The sequence below is a fragment of the Somniosus microcephalus genome, chromosome 5 (assembly GCF_052327205.1).
Source record: "Somniosus microcephalus isolate GS21.2 chromosome 5, FLI_Smic_1.0, whole genome shotgun sequence".
Taxonomy (NCBI): domain Eukaryota; kingdom Metazoa; phylum Chordata; class Chondrichthyes; order Squaliformes; family Somniosidae; genus Somniosus; species Somniosus microcephalus.
Window position 1 is genome coordinate 131,274,978 of NC_140991.1, and position 21,359 is coordinate 131,296,336.

At 43.2% G+C, this 21,359-nt stretch overlaps 1 protein-coding gene across 6 annotated transcripts in view; it reads left to right on the forward strand.

Moving 5' to 3' along the window:
- Positions 1–21,359, forward strand: part of fastkd3 (FAST kinase domains 3) — a 34,609-nt gene that overhangs the window by 12,149 nt on the left and 1,101 nt on the right. For 5 of the 6 annotated variants that reach the window (XM_085988252.1, XM_085988250.1, XM_085988249.1 and 2 more), the window contains exons 3-6: positions 7,320–7,405; positions 13,232–13,406; positions 14,919–14,988; positions 21,114–21,228. In XM_085988252.1, coding sequence (XP_085844378.1) covers positions 7,320–7,405; positions 13,232–13,406; positions 14,919–14,988; positions 21,114–21,228 — 446 coding nt within the window. Of the gene's footprint in view, positions 1–7,319; positions 7,406–13,231; positions 13,407–14,874; positions 14,989–21,113; positions 21,229–21,359 lie in introns of those variants that run through there. The other variant, XR_015078424.1, reaches the window with a different exon arrangement.

The window sequence follows — 21,359 nt, forward strand, 5'->3', positions numbered from 1 at the left end:
TCCTTCCTGCATCTAGTCTGTCTAGTCCTGTTAGAATTTTATAAGTTTCAATGAGATCCCCTCTCATTCTTCTAAACTCTAGCGAATAAAAGCCTAATTGACCCAATCTCTCCTCGTATGTCATTCCTGCCATCCCAGGTATCAGCCTGGTGAATCTTCGCTGCACTCCCTCCATGGCAAGAACATCCTTCCTCAGATAAGGCGACCAAAACTGCACACAATACTCAAGGTGTGGTCTCACCAAGGCCTTGTACAACTGCAGCAAGACATCCTTGCTCCTGTACTCGAATCTTCTCGCTATGAAGGCCAACATACCATTTGCCTTCTTAACCGCCTGCTGCACCTGCATGCTTACCTTTAGCGACTGGTGCACAAGGACACCCAGGTCTCGTTGCACTTCCCCTTTTCCCAATCTATTGCCGTTCAGATAATAATCTGTCGTCCTGTTTTTGCCACCAAAGTGGATAACCTCACATTTATCCACATTATACTGCATCTGCCATGCATCTGCCCAATCACCCAACCTGTCCAAATCATACTGGAGTTCCTTTGCATCCTCCTCACAGCACACACGCCCACCCAGCTTTGTGTCATCTGCAAACTTGGAGATATTACATCCAGTTCAGTTCCCTCGTCTAGATCATTAATATATATTGTGAATAGCTGGGGTCCTAGCACCGATCCCTGCGGTACCCCACTAGTCACTGCCTGCCATTCGGAAAAAGACCCGTTTATTCCAACTCTTTGCTTCCTGTCTGCCAGCCAGTTCTCTATCCAAGTCAGTACCTTACTCCCAATCCCATGTGCTTTAACTTTGCACGCCAATCTCTTATGCGGGACCTTATCGAATATAGAATACGATAGCAAATCGATGCCTCCTTCCACACCAGTGCTTCCGACATGTCTTCCTTTTTCCTCAACCGAGGATTCCCCTCAACTGTGGTTGACATGGCCCTTGACTGTGTCCATTCTATCTCCCGCACTTCTACCCTCACCCCTACCCCTCCCTCCCGGAACCACACTAGGGTTCCCCTTGTCCTCACCTTTCACCCCACCAGCCTCCACATTCAACGGATCATCCTCCGCCATTTCCGCCACCTCCAATGTGATCCCACCACCAAACGCATCTTCCCCTCCCCTCCCCTTTCAGCATTCTGTAGGGACCGCTCCCTCCGAGACACCCTAGTCCACTCCTCTATCACCCCCCGCACCCCTTCCCCTTCACGCGGCACCTTCCCGTGCAAGCGCAGGAGATGCAACACCTGCCCTTATACCTCCCCCCTTCCCACTGTCCAGGGCCCCAAACACCCCTTCCAGGTGAAACAACGATTTACTTGTACTTCTTGCAATCTAGTATACTGTATTCGTTGCTCACGATGCGGTCTCCTCTACATTGGGGAGACCAAACGCAGATTGGGTGACTGCTTTGCGGAACACCTCTGTTCAGTCCGTAAGGGTGACCCCGAGCTTCCGGTCGCCTGTCATTTCAATTCACCGCTCCATTCCCACTCAGACCTCACTGTACTCGGCCTCTTGCATTGTTCCACGGAAGCTCAGTGTAAGCTCGAGGAACAGCACCTCATCTTCCGATTAGGCACTTTACAGCCTTCCGGACTCAATATCGAGTTCAACAATTTCAGATCATAACCTCGGCCCCTATCATATTTTATATATTTTTTATCCACACTTTTGGTTTGTGCCTTTTCCTTTGTTTTCTCTCCCACATGGCAGCTGTCTCTCATTCTGCCAACGCATTTCACACTTCATCTAGAGCCATCTTTTGTTTCTTAACCTGTCCTATTACCATCTCGTCTCGCCTTGAATATCTCTTAATGTCTCTTCACCTCTCACAGACCTTCCCTTTTGTTCTTTTATCCCCTCCCCCATTTCCCAGCCCCCAAACTTGCTTTTTCATCCGTTTCATTTCCTGCTTTTTTCTCAGTTCTGACGAAGGGTCTTCAACCTGAAACGTTAACTCTGTTTCTCTCTCCACGGATGTTGCCTGGCCTGCTGAGTTTTTCCAGCGTTTTCTGTTGTTATTTAGGAATATAGAATATGCTGATACCACTGTGGTTCATCTAACAGCTAAATTCAATCCTACTTAGAGGCTGCAACCTTTTGAAACAAACCCATTTTTAACGGCTGCAAGAGCAGTGGAGAGATGAAGAATGAAGATTCCCTCAGTGGGGGCAGATTTCATCCGTGCACTATATACAGTACTATACTTTTATTTATGTGTGCGGTGTACAAGGAGACAGCGCTATACAGTTTATCAAACAGCTTCAGTACTTAGTTACAGTTATACACTTTGTTTCCCATAAACTCTGCAGGATACAACATTTAAAACAGCAAATCAAATTCTGAAACACCGTTGCAATTTTAAAATATGACATTGATCTGAATATGAATGAATGTAGCAGGTCTCCATGAACCCACTCAGAGAACTTAGTGGCAGGAGGCAGAGGGTGATGGTCGAAGGTTGTTTTTGTGACTGGAAGCCTGTGTCCAGTGGTGTACCGCAGGGATCGGTGCTGGGTCCTTTGCTGTTTGTAGTGTACATTAATGATTTAGATATGAATGTAGGAGGTATGATCAGTAAGTTCGCAGATGACACGAGAATTGGTGGAGTGGTAAATAGCGAGGAGGGAAGCCTCAGGCTACAGGACGATATAGATGGGTTGGTTAGATGGGCAGAACAGTGGCAATTGGAATTTAACCCTGAAAAGTGTGAGGTGATGCATTTTAGGAGGACTAACAAGGCAAGGGAATACACAATGAATGGTAGGACCCTAGGAAGGACAGAGGATCAGAGGGACCTTGGTGTGCATGTACATAGACCCCTGAAGGCAGCAGGACAGGTAGCTAAGGTGGTTAAAAAGGCATATGGGATACTTGCCTTCATTAACCGAGGTAAGTTACTTACCTCAATCACTCTACCAAATGCCTCTGATGTCTCTTCATTTCCCCTCCCCCACCCCAACCTCAAAATAGAGTTCAACAATTTCAGATCACAACCTCGGCCCCTATTTATATATATCCACACTTTTTGTCTGTCTCTTTTTCTTCTCCCCCACATGGCAGCTGTCTTTCATTCTGCCAGCACAATTTACACTTTATCTAGAGCCATCCTTTGTTCCATTACCATCTCCTTTTGCCTTGAATATCTCTTAAAGTCTCTTAATCTCTTCCACCTTCCATCCTATCACAGACCTTCCCTTTTGTTCTTTCATCCCCTCCCCCCTTTCCCAGCCTCTTCACTTGTTTAAAAATCTGTTCCATTTCCTGCTTTTTTCCAGTTCTGACGAAAGGTCATCAACTTGAAACGTTAACTCTGTTTCTTTCTTCAGAGATGCTGCCTGACCTGCTGAGTTTCTCCAGCATTTTCTGTTTTTATTTCATTAACCGAGGCATAGAATATAAGAGCAGGGATGGAGCTGTACAAAACGCTGGTTAGGCCACAGCTGGAGTACTGTGTGCAGTTCTGGTCACCACACTATAGGAAGGATGTGATTGCATTGGAGAGGGTGCAGAGGAGATTCACCAGGATGTTACCTGGGCTGGAGCGCTTCAGCTATGAAGAAAGACGGAACAGGCTGAGGTTCTTTTCCTTAGAGCAGAGAAGGCTGAGGGGGGACCTGATTGAGGTGTACAAAATTATGAGGGACATAGATAGGGTAGATAGAAAGGAACTTTTCCCCTTAGTAGAGGGGTCAATAACCAGGGGCCATAATTTCAAGGTAAGGGGCAAGAGGTTTAGAGGGGATTTGAGGAAAAACTTTTTCACCCAGAGGGTGGTTGGAATCTGGAACTCACTGCCTGAAAGGGTGGTAGAGGCAGGAACCCTCACAACATTCAAGAAGCATTTGGATGAGCACTTGAAACGCCATAGCATACAAGGCTACGGACCAAGTGCTAGAAAATGGGATTAGAATAGACAGGGCTTGATGGCCGGCGTGGACATGATGGGCCGAAGGGCCTCTTTCTGTGCTGTATGACTCTAAAGAATTTCATTGAACAGTTTCATGGGTGACCGATGTGAATTTCCTGCTTACACCGGCCACCGCGTATAGCAGACAAGTCGCGTTCACACGAAGGCTGTGTGACTCTACCAACAACAACAACTTGTATTTATATAGTGCCTTTAACGTAGTAAAACGTCCCAAGGCGCTGCACAGGAGTATTATAAGACAAAAAAAACCTAGTGAAGAATGAAGAGCTATGTACCTAACGTTACCGTGACAGGCATTTAACACCACCGATGTGTTTAAAATGAATTTTTCCTACACAGAGCCTGACATAGGAGTTTTCAATGTATTATGAAACAGAATGTTTCAACCCACTCAGTATTTTTAACATAACTAGTAGATCTCCCAGGGCATTGCTCAGGGTGAGTCCTCTGCTCACCTAATAGTCTCGGTGCCTCCCATGTCTCTCTCTGCCCAATCTCTTTCTATGTCCCTAAATGTGTCTCTTTGTCTCTCCCACCAGTTTCTGTCTCTCTGCCTCTCTCTCAATGTGTGTATATGTGGCCCTCACATTTCTCTCCATCCTAATAACCTTCTCTGCCTCTCACCAATCTCACTCTTTCTCCACCCCCCCCCACCCCCACCCCTGTCTCCAATCTGTGCTTCCACCTGTCACCCAATGTCGATTGCGCCAGCGATCCAATGTGTCTACAGCCCTGTAAAAGGCAAGCCTTGGACCTGGTCTCCAGCATCTACCAGCAACAGCAGGATTGGGATGACTTGCCTTCCAATTCAAAACACTTCCCTCCTGAGGCCTGACTTATCCTGGGGTATGGTCTCGCAGGCACAAGCAGGCCCCCGGAATGAATTTAAATAAAGGAAACTACGATGGTATGAGGCGCGAGTTGGCTAGGATGGATTTGGGAACATTACTTAAAGGGTTGACGGTGGATAGGCAATGGCAAACATTTAAAGATCGCATGGATGAACTACAGAATTTGTTCATCACTGTCTGGCATAAAAATAAAACAAAAAAGGTGGTGCAATCGTGGCTAAGAAGGGAAATTAGGGATAGCATAAGATCCAAGGAGAGGACATATAAATTGGCCAGAAAAAGCAGCAAACCTGAGGATTGGGAACAGTTTATGACCCAGCAAAGGAGGACAAAAGGATTAATTAAGAGGGGAAAATAGAATATGAGAGTAAGCTTTCAGGGAACATAAAAACTGACTGTAAAAGCTTCTATAGATATGTGAAGAGAGAAAGATTGGTGAAGTCAAGCGTAGGTCCCTTGCAGTCAGAATCAGGGGAATTTATAATGGGAAACAAAGAAATGGCTGACCAATTAAATACATACTTTGGTTCTGTCTTCACAAAGGAGGACACAAATAAGCTCCCAGAGATGTCGGGGAACATAGGGTCTAATGAGAGGGAGGAACTGAAAGAAATCAGTATTTGTGGGGAAATGGTGTTAGGGAAATTGATGGGATTGAATGCCGATAAATCCCCAGGGCCTGATAATCTACATCCTAGGGTACTTAAGGAAGTGGCCCTAGAAATAGTAGATGCATTGCTGGTCATCTTCCAAAATTCTATAGACTCTGGCACAGTTCCCATGGATTGGAGGGTAGCTAATGTAACCCCACTATTCAAAAAAGGTGGTAGAGAAAATGGGGATTTACAGACCGGTAAACCGGACATCGGTAGTGGGGAAAATGCTAGAGTCCATTATAAAAGATGTAATGGCAGAGCACTTGGAAAACAGTGACAGGATTGGACAAAGTCAACATGGATTTACAAAAGGTAAATCATGCTTGACTAATCTACTGGAATTTTTTGAGGATGTAACTGGTAGAATAGATAAGGGAAAACCAGTGGATGTGGTATATTTGGAGTTTCAGAAGGCTTTCGATAAGGTCCCGTATAAGAGATTAGTGTGCAAAGTTAAAGCACATGGGATTGGGGGTAAGGTAATGACTTGGATAGAGAATGGTTGGCAGACTGGAAGCAAAGAGTTGGAATAAACGGGTCTTTTTCCGAGTGGCAGGCAGTGACAAGTGGGGTACCGCAGGGATCGGTGCTAGGACCCCAGTTATTCACAATATATATTAATGATCTAGATGAGGGAACTAGATGTAATATCTCCAAATTTGCAGATGACACAAAGCTGGGTGGGCGTGTGTGCTGTGAAGAGGATGCCGAGAAACTCCAGCACGATTTGGACAGGTTGGGTGATTGGGCAGATGCATGGCAGATGCAGTATAATGTGGATAAATGCGAGGTTATCCACTTTGGTGGCAAAAACAGGAAGGCAGATTATTATCTGAACGGCAATAGATTGGGAGAAGGGGAAGTGCAACGAGACCTGGGTGTCCTTGTGCACCAGTCGCTGAAGGTCAGCATGCAGGTGCAGCAGGCGATTAAGAAGGCAAATGGTATGTTGGCCTTCAGAGTGAGAGGATTCGAGTACAGGAGCAAGGATGTCTTGCTGCAGTTGTACAGGGCCTTAGTGAGACCACGCCTTGAGTATTGTGTGCAGTTTTGGTCGCCTTATCTGAGGAAGGATGTTCTTGCCATGGAGGGAGTGCAGCGAAGATTCACCAGACTGATACCTGGGATGGCAGGAATGAAGTATGAGGAGAGATTGGGTCGATTGGGCTTATATCTGCTGGAGTTTAGAAGAATGAGAGGGGATCTCATTGAAACATATAAAATTCTAACAGGACTAGACAGACTAGATGAAGGAAGGATGTTCCCGATGGCGGGGGAGTCCAGAATCAGGGGTCACTGTCTAAAGATAAGGGGTAAGCCATTTAGGACAGAGATGAGAAGGAATTTCTTCACCCAGAGAGTGGTGAACCTGTGGAATTCTCTAACACAGAAGGCAGTTGAGGCCAATTCATTAAATATATTCAAGAAGTTAGATATATTTCTTAAGGCTCAAGGGATATAGGGAGAAAGCAGGGACAGGGTACTGAATTTGGATGATCAGCCATGATCTCATTAAATGGCGGAGCAGGCTCGAGGGGCCGAATGGCCTACTCCTGCTATCTTCTATGTTTCTAAGTAGCCACTCTTCATGTGTAAACCGAAACTCGGTGGGGAGCGGCATCACTAACAGGTCAGATTCTGTTCCCACCTGAAGTCCTTGCACAGGCAATGCAGACACGTCCAGTTGGAAGCAGGGAACTTTGAAAGTTGCCCCTCCCTCTCACATTAGCTAACTTGGTGTCAAACTGGTACCTGTCTGTAAAGCTATTTGTGTTTTATAAAGCAGTACTGATGGTGATAGCTAATTCTTCAATTGGCATAGGCGATTTTAATTTACATATTTTTGTTTGTATATTCTAATAGCACAAGGAACTGGTTTAGACAAGTTTGTCCTTGCCCAGCTGACTCAGCTGTTCATGACTATGAAACTGGAGTGCCGAATTTATGAGGTATGTAAGATATTTTTAACTATTCGCTTTGGCTCATTGCAAAACAAATATTTTTCTTGTGTATTGCACACGGAGAGTCAAGACCTAGTGTAGTCTTCAGGTGAAGCAGGGTTAGAGGGAGAAGATTAATTGGATCAGGGCATGCAAACACAGTTCACTCTCCATTTTAAAGTCATACATTCTGAAGAGTTCAAATTTTTGGCCCACTCGGATCACTTCTGGAGGAAGGGACGGTCTTCACCTGAATTGAGGAATGACATTGGGTCAGAATTTGCTGGAGCAAAGCATCTCGCATGAGCTGATTTCCTCACCCTTCAGCCTGAAAAAATGTTGTGCCGCAAATTGCTGGAAGTGCAAGTTGATAACAATGTGGGGAGGTCAACGAACTTAAGAACATAAGAAATAGGAGCGGGAGTAGGCCATTTGGCCCTTCGAGCTTGCTCTGCCATTCAATAAGATCGTGGCTGATCTTTTCATCTCCACTTTCCTGCACTTAAATGGTGAGAGATTGGGAAATGTTGGTGTTCGGAGAGACCTGGGTGTCCTTGTACACGAATCACTGAAAGTTAACAAGCAGGTACAGCAAGCAATTAGGAAAGCAAATGGTATGTTGGCCTTTATTACAAGAGGATTTGAGTATAAGAGTAAAGATGTCTTACTGCAATTATATAGGGCCCTGATGAGACCACACCTGGAGTATTGTGTACAGTTTTGGTCTCCTTACCTGAGGAAGGATATACTTGCCATAGAGGGAGTGCAACGGAGGTTCACCAGACTGATTCCTGGGATGGGGGGATTGTCCTATGAGGAGAGATTGCGCAGACTAGGCCTGTATTCCCTAGAGTTTAGAAGAATGAGAGGTGATCTTATTGAAACATACAAAATTCTTACAGGGCTTGACAGGGTAGATGCAGGGAGGATGTTTCCCCTGGCTGGGGAGTCTAGAACCAGGGGTCACAGTCTCAGAATAAGGGGTCGGCCATTTAGAACTGAGATGAGGAGAAATTTCATCACTCAGAGGGTGGTGAATCTTTGGAATTCTCTACCCCAGAGGGCTGTGGAGGCTCAGTCGTTGAGTATATTGAAGACAGAGAGTGATATATTTTTGGATATTAAGTGAATCAAGGGAATTGGGGATAGTGCAGGAAAGTGAGTTGAGGTAGAAGATCAGCCATGATCTTATTGAATGGTGGAGCAGGCTCAAAGGGCCAAATGGCCTACTCCTGCTCCTATTTCTTATGTTCTTAACCCTCTATTCCCTTTTCCCTCATATGTTTATCTAGCCTCCCCTTAAATGCATCTATACTATTCGCCTCAACCACTCCCTGTGGTAGCAAGTTCCACATTCTCACCACTTTCACTTTCTGGGTACAGAAGTTTCTTCTGAATTCCCTATTTGATTTCTTGGTGGCTAACTTATATTGATGGCCTCTAGTTTTGCTCTTTGAAAGGTTTTGATAATCGAGGTCTTTAAAATTATGAAAGGGTTTGATAGAGTAGGCACAGAGAGAGTGTCTCTCTGTATCTACTCTATCAAAACCTTTCGTAATTTTAAAGACCTCTGTTAGGTCATCCCTCAGCCATCTCTTTTCAAACCAGGCTGTTCATCCTTTCCTGATCATCATAACCTTGCATTTCTGGTATCATCCTTGTGAATCTTTTTTGCACCCTCTCCATGGCCTCTATATCCTTTTTATAATATGGCGACCAGAACTGTACACAGTACTCCCAAGTGTGGCCTAACTAAGGTTCGATACAAGTTTAGCATAACTTCTCTACTTTTCAATTCTGTTCCTCTAGAAATAAACCCTAGTGCTTGGTTTGCTTTTTTTATGGCCTTATTAACCTGCGTCATCTCTGTTAGTGATTTGTCCATTTGTACTCCTAGATCCCTTTGCTCCTCTACCCCATTTTAGATTTTTATTTTCCAAGTAATAGGCGACCTCCTTATTTTTCTTAGCAAAATGTAATAATGCACACTTCTCTGTGTTGAAATTAATTTGCCAATTATATGCCCATTCTGCAGGTTTATTAATGTCGTCTTGTAATTTGTTGCAGCCCTCCTCAGTATTAAAAAAAAATTCATTCATGGGATGTGGGCGTCGCTGACAAGGCCAGCATTTATTGCCCATCCCTAGTTGCCCTTGAGAAGGTGGTGGTGAGCCGCCTTCTTGAACCGCTGCAGTCTGTGTGGTGAAAGTACTCCCACAGTGCTGTTAGGGAGGGAGGTCCAGGACTTTGACCCAGTGACGATGAAGGATCGGCGATATACTTCCAAGACAGGATGATGTGTGACTTGGAGGGGAACTTGGAGCTGGTGGTGCCGTTCCCATGCGCCTGCTGCCCTTGTCATTCTAGGTGGTAGAGGTCGCGGGTTTGGGAGGTGCTGCCGAAGAAGCCTTGGTGAATTGCTGCAGTGCATCTTGTAGATGGTACACGCTGCAGCCACGGTATGCCGGTGGTGGAGGGAGTGAATGTTTATGGTGATGGATGGGGTGCTAATCAAGCGGGCTGCTTTGTCTTGGATGGTGTTGAGCTTCTTGAGTGTTGTTGGAGCTACAGTCATCCAGGCAAGTATTGACTATTTCCCCCCCCCCCCCTTAATCTGGTGTCTTCCGCAAATTTAGAAATTGTGTTTTTGATTCCAAAGTCTAAATTGTGAACAACACTGGTCCCAGCACTGATCCTTGTGGGACCCCACTTTCCACCTTCTGCCACTCTGAATAGCTACTCTTTACCCCGACCCTCTGCTTTCTGTCTTGCAGCCAGCTAGTTATCCATTCTGCTACTTGTCCCCTGACTCCACATGCTCATGCACATAGACTTATTCATTAGTCTATTATGTGGCACCTTAGCGAAGGCATTTTGGAAATCTAGATAAATTACATTTATTGCATTACCCTTGTCTACTCACTCTGTTACCTCTTCAAAGAATTCAGTGAGGTTAGTCAAGCAAGACTTTCCCTTTTGAAATCCATGTTTGACTATTCATCATTATATTTTTGGTTTCCAAGATGTTTTTCTATTTTCTCCTTTAGGAGGGATTCCATTATTTTTCGGCCCAAATAGTCTGTGCTGGTTTTTATACCCACACGAATCTCCTCCCATTCTATCTACCGCATCTCAGTCTTTTAGTATATCTTTTGAAAGCATCTAAGCTGTTTGCCTCAATTCCTGTGGTAGCAAGTTCCACATTCTAACCACTCTCTCTGTATAAAGAAATTTCTCCTTATTTTCCTATTGGATTTATTAGTAACTATCTTGTATTTACGGCTCCTAGTTTTAGATTCTCCCACAAGTGGAAACATTCTCTCCACATCTACCCTGTCCAACCCATTCATAATCTTAAAGACCTATATCAGGCCACCTCTAAGTCTTTTCTTTTCTAAAGAAAAAAACCCCAACCTGTTCAATCTTTCCCAATGTTACAAGTTGCCACAAAACGAGAAGGAAGGTATACTGTTGCGGGAGTTCATAAAAAGATTAATGCTAAGGCCTCAGTTGTAATGATGGAGGATTTTAATCTTGCTAACGCAGACTGGGATTATAATGGGGACAATCTGCATGTGTAAGGGAGTTTATTGAAGTGCTTCACAAATCATTTCTTGGTCAGAAGGTGAGGAAACCCACAAAGCGGAGGCAGTATTAGATTTTCTCCTAAATAATGAAGAGGGAATAATAGGCCAAGTTGAAGTAAGCGGACATTGAGGTCTATGATCATAAAGTTGTTAATTTTAAGGTTGAAATGAGAAGAGAACAGTTTAAGTTGTATTTCAGGAGAGCAGACTTTGAAGAGATGAAATAATGCATGAAGGGAATAAAATTGGAAGAACCATTTCAAGGGAAGGATGGGGAGAAAAAGTGGGAGTGATGTAAGGAGATTTTTTTTTTTTACATTATAGAGGCCCAGAAATGAGTCATGGATAAAATAGGAGAGTAAAACCAACTTGGATAAAAAAGGAAGATATTAGGTACAGAAATGTGGACGGAGCAGGATAGGGAGAGCTACAAAATCAAATAACGGAATGACAAGAAACTGATCAGAGGCATGAAGAAGGAACATAAGTCAAATACGACAGAAAATATAAAGGACAATAATGAAGCATTCTTTAAGTATATTAGGAGCAAGAGAAGAATGAAGATGATTGTTGGACCGTTTATCAGTGGCAGTATGGAGGTGGTGTCTGAGGTCAGGGAAGTGCCAGAATTACTACGTCATTATTTTGTGACTTACCACTGAAAAAAGGGAGCAAGTCCTGAGTTGAGAGTGAGATGTATAAATGTGTTTGCTGAAACCAGATAATCTGAACCCAGTTTCTAATCAGTACATCTACTGTGCAAAACTGGCCATGATTCAGCATGTATTGGCACTGTTTGGCAGTCTCATTCAGGATGACCACTGTAGGAAATGGAAAATTCACAATGGTACAGTAGGGATGCTCTTCCGGGGTTAGAGCTAAGATAGGTTGGGCAGTTTAGAGGGAGTTTTACTTTTCATCTGGCTGTGGCATACCTGCCCTGGAAGTACTTGATGCTGACACTGGTGCTTGAGTTTTCCACTTATTAGTGCCCCTGTCAGCCTGCAATTTTTCACCCATTAAAATGATGGGATGGAAAATCCCAGGCTGGCAAGCACAGAAGCAGAAAACCTCAGCCCAGTTCTTCAAAGTGCAAAAGTGTTTTGTTCTCCAAACCTGATATTTTTCTACCTTCAGGAATCCCTTCCCTCCCCCCTACCCACTCAACCTGACAAAAAAGGCTCAAAAATATAAACTTATGTATCTCTTGGCTGTTCCTTCCACCCCACCATTTATTGGCGCTGTATGGCTATAAACTAGGTACTGCAAGTATTTAGCAAAATGGATGGAAAGTTGGTGTTCAGCATAGAGCTATCAATAGAGTGGTGGTTTTCAATACTGTCCTTGTGCATGTGTAGTGAATTCCGTTGTAATATTCTGCGGTCCCATTCACAATGTGATATTCTGTAAGGTTGTACACTGCCAATACAAATCTTCTGAGATTCTTTGTTGTTCAATTGTGATGACAAAGCAGTGAAGGTAAAAATTTGATGAGTGAGGGTGGTTACTGCCATGTACAATTCATCCTCGAACACCGTTCTCATGTACTCCAATTCCCAGTGTCAAGATAATTGTTAAATTGTAACATTTTCACAGTATGTTCTTTCAATTCCTTCTTCCCCTCCTAAACCACCCCCCCCCCCCACCCCCCGTCTCTGCACCTGCTTAATATCTGTTACATCTCCAGCTTTTTCCAGTTCTGATGAAGGGTCCCAGACCTGAAACGTTAACTCTGTTTCTCTCTCCACGGATGCTGCCTGGCCTGCTGAGTATTTCCAGCATTTTCTGTTGTTATTTCAGATTTCCAGCATCCGTAGTATTTTGCTATTAAGTTAAACTGTAATGTTGCTACATGGGAATTTTTATATCATATTGTTAAGAAATGTGACATATTTAAGTCCAACTACTGATCTTGTAAATATTTTTCATAGCCTGTAGTGACACGTCTTTCCAGTGTAGAAGTTACTTAGCCCTGCAGCGCCCCACATTCTTGATTTTTAAGCTTATTGTGAACCTATGTTACTTACCATAAAAACCTTCTGTATAAGTTTCCACATGTTTTAGAGATACTGTGGAAAACCTTGATCAGTATAAGATTATATTGTTGATAAAATTGTGACCTAAAGCGATAGAGAACATTTGAGTATCTAGTAGGAAGAGGATTGTCCTCGGTTGACATGAACTAATACTTTGTGTGACTCAGACATTTTTTTTGGTATAGAAGTGAACTAGTTCTGTTTCTCAACAGGGTCCCAACCTTCCTCCAAAGTATCGGGTGAAATCATTTCTCACACCAGGACGCTCGGTGGAAAGCCTGGTGGATGAACATCTGTACAGCAAAGTTAAGAATGCCCTGACTGATCTTCTTGGAGCGAGGAATTACTTTGCCTCCCGTGTGCTGACACCATATGGCTATACATTAGGTACTGCAAGTGTTTGCCAATTTTTTGGAAACTAATTAGGCCTGTAATTTCCGATAGGAGGCTTTCTGCGTGTGGATGCCTCATATCGGGAAAAAATCTACGCTATTACCTGAGGGCTCCCGAGGTCCGGAAACTTCGGATACTGGGCCTCTCCACAGCCCACGTATCCCAGGGGCGCAGGCAGTTCACAAGTGTCCCTGGGATCACGTGGGCCAGGCAAGCCAATAGGAGAAGGGGATCTCCCTTCATACTTTTGACAGATGGACCTGTCAAATATATGAATGGAGATCACCCCAAAAACACATCAAAACATTAAATAAATTTTAAAAAACCATCACGTTTTTAAAATGAGTTAAAATTACATTAAATTAAATATTTTAAAACAAAGTTTTAATTTTTTGAAAAAAATAATTAAAGTTTTTACGGGGCTAAAAATAAACTTAGCTTTTTTAAAAAGTATTTAAAAATTATAAATGAGTGAAAACATTTTTTTTTTACTTTTTTAAACTCTTATGCTTGTAAAAGCGGGCCTTACACCTGCTTTCACCAGGCGTAAGATTTTTAAGTGTTTTCAGCGGGCGGAGGTTCTGCAGAAAACGGAACTCTCCCCCCCGCAGAGGCCCTTCTCCAGAGCAGGCGTCCGATGTCAAGAGGATTCTTGACAGATCAGAAATGCCAGTTTTCAGCGCATGCGCTACGCATGCCTGAAACCGGAATTTCCAATGTCCCTACGGGTGTGTACACAGCTCGTACTCACCCGTAGGGATCGCAAAATACGGGCATAGATGTTCAGCGTAGAACTGTGTGTTATTGATACATTTGTGTAGGCTTCTGCTTTCTGCGTTTCCAGCACTTATAAATCATACCCTAGTACAAATATATTTGAGAAAAGTTGTCTGCTACCCCCTCCTACTTGTCTGAAAAAATTGAATAATTTTCTTGTGTACAAATATCAGAAAAAAGATAATGAAACCGAAGGTCAGCTACCCCCATTTTTGTCTGAAAAAATGTTTTTTTTCTGGTGAAATAAATTTACTTTCAGTATTAAGATATGGCCTTCAGTAATGTTAACTTTTTATTGGTAAGCAGTACAGTGTTCTTGAAATAAAAATACAGGATGTTTTCTCTCTATCCTGTCTTTTAGTTTGTGCTGCACCCATAATTGTATACAAGCTGAGGGGATGGGCAGGTGACCTGCTCCCAGGCCTCTGCCAATACTGCTCTGTAACCAGTTAGAAAGAGATTTCGAAGAATGTGGTGATTACCACTCCCTGCATCCCGCACCCCCCTTTTCCTTGCTTTAGGAACGTGTTTAGCCTCTGCTCAGTGGCTGTCCTTTATTACTAACTATATGGGAGCTCAGCAACATGTTCCCATATGCTATGCAGCTCTAATATATTACACCACTACATTGCTTCTTAATATTGTATTGACCAGCTCGAAAGAACAAGCTTACAGCTTGGTTTAGTTTTACTTTTCAGGGGGAAAAATAAATCTATTCCACTTCATCAGATGCTGAGATAAAACTGGATGAAGAAGGATATGTGCTTCCTGCCTCCCGGCGTGAAGAAGTATTCAGGAGGTGAGAACGTTAATTAGAATGAATGATGAGGCTGTTGTCCATCAGGGAATTTTTTTTATTTATTTAGCAGTCAGAATGCAGCATAGCAAGGGAGTGATGTAGGTGGCATAACAATAGGGTGCAAATGGGGAAAACTGCAAAAAGGACCAGGCCCTGTCCTAAAATTATCCCTGATGATGATTAATGGGAGATGGAAATTGTACTGGGATGGAACTGAAATGTTGTAGATTTCCTATAGCCTAATGTGTGCTCCAGCAACCATATTTTGTCCTATGTTTCATTTTCTGCATACAAGGGACAATGTTCCAGCTGATTACACACTCTGGCAGAGTTAATACAGGCAGGAGAGAAGTGAACTCAGGTAGGTTTACCCTGCTATGGTCTCTTTTTCTTTTTCTTTTCAAGACCTATTTAGTCTGTTTGAGTTTCTATTACTGAAATGCCAGCAGTGATAATGACAGATGGACATATGAAGTTTTGCTGCTGGTATGCACAACTTGTAGGTTGACAAATGCCTGGAATTTCCACTGGAAAATTGGCAGAAACACCATAAATGGCCATTTACTCCATTCCTTCAGGGTCTCTGTCAAAGTTATGGCTGATAAGCAGAGCCCCTGCAAAAATTCTACCCCATAGTGTTGCAATGCAACTAGAGTAGCTCTTGTGGTCTTGGTATAAACCTGGGCGACTGGCTTAAGTATTAGCATCTCTTGTGCTTATAACCTCTGAAAATCTAGGTGTATCTGAGTAGGCTATACTCACCAAGTTCACTGGTCTGCAGGTATTTGGATTGCACTGATCTATTGATGTCCAAGAGATGGGCTTTCTGTGTAATCTGTTTACCAGGACCGCAGCATTTCATCCATGCGATTTAGAAAATTTAGGTTATTAGATTGCCATTTTTCCACTAGCTTTTCCAGGCAGTGTTGCTATTTGTTTGCATCAGCTTGAATCACAATTATCGTTACCAAGCTAACAGGCTGAATGCAAGTCAAATGGGTTTGCATTCCATAGCAAAGATATGTAGACAGTATCAGTTGATCTTGCTCAATGGCGTTATAGACTTGTTCCTTTCATTGTTGAAGAGAATACACTGTTTGTCCTCATGTCCAGTTCTGTCTGTATTGGTCTGCAATTATTGATTGCTGCTCATCTTTCAGCTGTGGAGTTAACTCTGTAGAGGATGGTGTCATCAGCAATAATGGCATTTCAAACGGAAATGTCAGGTTGTCGATGATGATTGGTACAAATGTCCTTCCATTCCAGAGAAGGATAAAAAGGACAGTGGATGAGGATTTAAACTAGTGGTGGGAGGGGGAGGGGTTGAAAGATCATACTCAAGGTGGATTTCAACCAACCTAATATAAACTGAAATACCCAGCTCGTCTAGAATGTGAGCTGGTAAATGTAATGTAGTGTTTTCAGACTTATTTTGTTGGGCATACCACAAAATGCAAGTCAGATCTCAACTTGGTAATGGCAAGTGACCCAATGGAAGTAAAGCAAACTCTACAAAGCCTGTAAGGAGAAAGGTGAGGGAAACCACTGGGGAAAATATAGAAATTTCAACAAAAAATGTTTTAAAAGTCAGAGGAGCAAAGGGGGAACTAGAAATAAGCAGAGCTGTAGAAGCCAAATACAACAGTAAGAAATTCTTCCAGATAATAATGAGGGTTGTCAAAGAAGAATTGGGATCCTTTAAGGGTGTAAGCAGGTTCAAAACTGAGGATGGCCTTAAAATACAAGATGGTTACCTACTGGAAATATTCACTAAAGAAACTACTAGCATCATGCCACCAATCATTGGAGTGTCTGCAACTAAATTTAATGACTGACATCACTTGAAGGGAGGTCTTAAACAGACTAATAGTGCTGAAAATCAATAAATCCCAAGGGACAGACAGTATATACCCAAAGATGCCAAGCGAGATTGGAGATGAAAGGGCAGATTCGCCTCAATACGCATGGGTGTAAAGGATGGGCACAGTACAGAGAGAAAATTGGATGGGACGATTGCATATTGAAATGCAACCCATTAATTTAAATGGGTGAAAAGTTAGGTAGGCTCTGTTACATGTGTGCAATCCTGATTTTCCTGAGCTAAGCCCAGGTGATAAGAAAAATGTCCCCAAAATCTACAAAGTGCTGGCAGTCTTTATGAGTCACCAAATACTGAACTGGCAATAAGCCAATGTGGTACCTATTTTCAAAGCTCTATGATGTAGTAAGCCTGGAATTCCAGAAAGCATCTCGCTGTCTGCCTCACCAGTGAAAGGCGTGAAGTTGCTGTATTTGCACAGTAGATCCGAACTAAACTCACGTCTTTTTTATAACGATGTGATGTGTTAATTACTGCTAATCAACCTCTGGCACTGAAATTTAACTATTACAAATATGAAGTCTCATTCCTTCAGGTATTGTGTTGATTTAAAAAATGTACAAGTTAAAATTTTTCTTTTAAATTGTCTCAATCCAATCTTTCTTTTCTTCTGTACCCGATTTGACATTGAAGTCACCCACTTTAATATACACTTCCTTCAGTCCTTGTGCTGTTTATTTCACAATCCTTCAATCTGATTGGTTAAGGAGATATACAGTTGCTTGCCCTGTTCACTCCGTCCCAGATACCGTTTCCCTTGCTGTGCCATTATCAGCTCACACTTTCAACAACTTGCCACGTAAAAACCTAAACGGCAAGGGCAACTCTAACAGCATCTGCAAATTATGGCCCAATGTCATATTCTGAGTAAGCTTTACATCCCTGTGGTAGATGTGTAGACAGTAGCTAGGTTTGGTGTACCACTGTGTGTGGAAATAGTTTGGAGATCAGTGTAAAACCAAGTTATACCACTAGATGGCACTTGTGTGGTTTTGAAAAAGATTCTGCAGACTAATTCACTGTCCACTTTAGCAACTGCTTATAAAAATATATTTGTTTTTCTGTACTCTGCATTTACACATTACTGAATGGGCCAGAAATTCGTGGCCAAAGGCGTGAGTACGGTCGGGGTACTCACGCATCTGGCCGTTGGAAATGCCGGCGTTCAGCATGCACAGCGCATGCGGGGAACGCCGGCATTTCCAGACCCGAGGTCTAGGCACAGCGCGTGCGACTGCACAGGCTGCGCTTGCGCAGTGAACTTTGTAGATTTCATTCATGGATTCAGTGAGGGTAAGTCCTTACAAGTTACACTTGAAAAAAGCAGGTGTAAAGTTGTTCCAAGGCTGCGGAGGAAGATATATTTTATCGTGGAGCTTCTGAAATGCAATATTTTTGTTTGGGAAAGGGAGGGAAGTTATTCTAAGAAATTTTAAGTAAGTTTTAAAGTTTAAATTTAAAAAAAAAAAAAGGGTTTTCAGAACGGTAGGTAGAAGGAGCAATTGTGGCTGTGTGAATGGAATGTGAGAATGAGTTATGTATGTATGTCCACATATATTCCTTTACGTATATGTATGTATGTTTTATATTCCTTTACTAATGTGTATGAATGTATGTTTTTAATTATGATTTTCCAATAAGTTACTTTCTCTGAAAGTCATAATTAAATAATACATTCATACACATAAGTAAAGGAATATATACATAACACGCAAAGGAATATATACAGACATACATACTTTCAGAAGCTCCACGATAAGAAATATCTTCCTCCGCAGCCTCTGGAGCAACTGTACCTATGCTTTTTTCATGTGTAAGTTGTAATGACTTGTAATGAATGAAAGCGGCGAATTTTACTGCACACGCGCTGCCTGTGCAGTCGCACGCGTTCTGCCTCTGAACCCCTTCGTTCAGAGGACAGGAAATGCCGGTTTTCCCCACATGCACTGTGCATGCTGAAAACCGGCATTTCCTCCGGCCAGACGCGTAAGTACCCCGACCGTACTCGCGCATTTGGAAGGGAATTACTGGTCCAACATTTCACATGTCAATAAAATGAAAAATTTAACAATTGCACGATTTGCCCCCTCGCATCTGCGACTGAGGGTCCAAGGAGGTGCATTGCGCAAGAGGTCATCGTCGTACGTATCCTCACACTGTTCCCTTTCGGGAACTGTATGAAGTGGTGGAAGGATTTATGGCCGTGATTAACGCTCATTCCGTGACCGTAACCATCTTTGAACCAGCCATTAGGGCGGTTAGTCCTATGGCGTGAGGGTTTTACGGGCTCCCACAACCCATCTGAGGGGGGGGGCCACCCACACCCACGGACGCAAGTATCCCGCTGGATGTCCACCCAGAATTTATAGTTGGAGCTCCGACTCCACTTGCCGGGACTGTCTGGAGTGGGGTTCGAAACCCTACTCCTTCTGGCCCAGCGGCGGGGATGCTTACTGCTACGCAAAAGGCCCACTCCGCACAAAAGGTGACACCCATACGTTTCCTGCGCCTTCTCCCTCCCCGTGACTGGAGCCCTATGCTGCCACTTGAAAGACCAAGCTATCATCTGCCCTTTTTGCGGCACCTTTGACTTCTCATTACCAATGATGAGCAGGCGCTGCGCCTCCACCTCCTTGAGGAGATTGCTGAGGTCATCATCAGTTCAATTGTGAGTTCTTTTAATGCCGTGAAGTGTGCTCATTCCAGCCATTTCACGTTGCTAATCGGATTGGGCCTTTGGCATAGCGGTAGGATCCCCGCCGCTGGGCCAGATCAGGGTAGGGTTTCGAACCCCGCTCCAGACAGTCCCGGCAAGTGGAGTCAGAGCTCGGGCTCTAAATTCTGGGTTGACATCCAGTGGGATATTTGCGTCCGTGGGTGTGGGTGGCCCCCCCTCCTTGTATAGCTTGTGGGAGCCCGTAAAACCCTCCCGCCATAGGACTAACCGCCCTAATGGCTGGTTCAAAGATGGTTACGGTCACGGAATGAGCGTTAATCATGGCCATAAATCCTTCCACCGCTTCATACAGTTCCCCAAAGGGAACAGTGTGAAGACACGCATGATGACGACATTGCTAAATAAATAAATGGAATTTAAAAAATTCTTTTAGGGCTTTTAAAAGTCTTTAAATTGCTTTAATCTGTTTAAAACTACTTCAGATTCTTCAAAATAATGTAAACATTTTAAAAAGTTTATAAAAGTTACCAAAATCTTCAAAAAACTTCCAAAAACCTATTTAAACTGCTGCTTTGCATGTAAAAATGCTTAGCAGCTTGACAGAAACATTGGGGGCGTGTCTCACTTGCACTGCACGCTCCAGGCTTCGCGCTGGCTGCACTCCTGGGCGGCGTGACGTTATACGCTGCCCGGGATTCTTCTGTTTGAAACACCAATTCCAGGCGTCCCTGGAGCTGATCGGCAGGAGCGCAGGGTAAGTGCATATACGGGGCTTGCACGCGCGGCAAGCCCCGTTCACGAATTTCTGGCCCAATGTCTTTACAGGTCAGCCATGATCTAATTGAATGGCAGAACACTCAAGGGGCTGAATGGCCTCCTCCTGTTTTTCTTCTATATCAATTATTAAAGCAGTAATGTTAACAGCAAGTTTTATATTTCCTCTATCCCATTTGAGTATTTTGTACAAATTCAGTTTTTTGGTGTTCAGCTTTAGAAATACTGCCTATTTTTATATTTAGTTTATACAGAAATGTTAAGATTCTGTACAGGTAGTGTTTTTTCTTTAAGGACATCACCAATTTCTAGGAAGGTCTGCCTAAACTAATGTATAGTTCATCCCAAAATAACAAGTCAGATGTGATAATGCAGTCACTATCGTGTGATGCCCATTAGCTTTGTGAGCTGGTAGTCACTGCATAACTCTAAGATCACCTAAGTCACATATTAAAGCTTAAAATACAGGCAGGGATTTTAACTGTAGATCTGGAAGTTTTTTTTTATTGTAGATTTTTGCTCGCCACACATGCAGTACTTGTAAAGATCTCCGCCATATCCCCCAGCCCTACACTCCTTCCTACATGCCCCACTTCTGACTCTGGTTTTGTTTTACCCTACTCTATGCCCCATCTTCAACCACCTTAGTCCTGTTCTGTGGAACTCCCTCCCTAAATCCCTTGACCTCACTTCACCTTTAAAAACCTTAAAACCCAGATGTGGAAAAGTTTTATGTTAAAGGCACATTAAAGTTGTTATTGAAACCATGTTATGTGTACTAGTCATCTTTTTCAGAATAGCACTATGCATTGATGACCAGAGAAGGTTCTCGGTAAACAGTCACAACCTGCTTGGAAAAGAAACTATCAAACAGAGGCAACTGCGGCTGCTGGGCTACGATGTTGTACAGGTGGGCACACTAATTGGATGCTACAACTTGAGAATTATAAATACCTCATCACATGAAAAATATCTGGAGACACATACTTGAATATTTGGCTATAAAATGCTTTGTTGGCAGTAATTACAACCCATCATAGA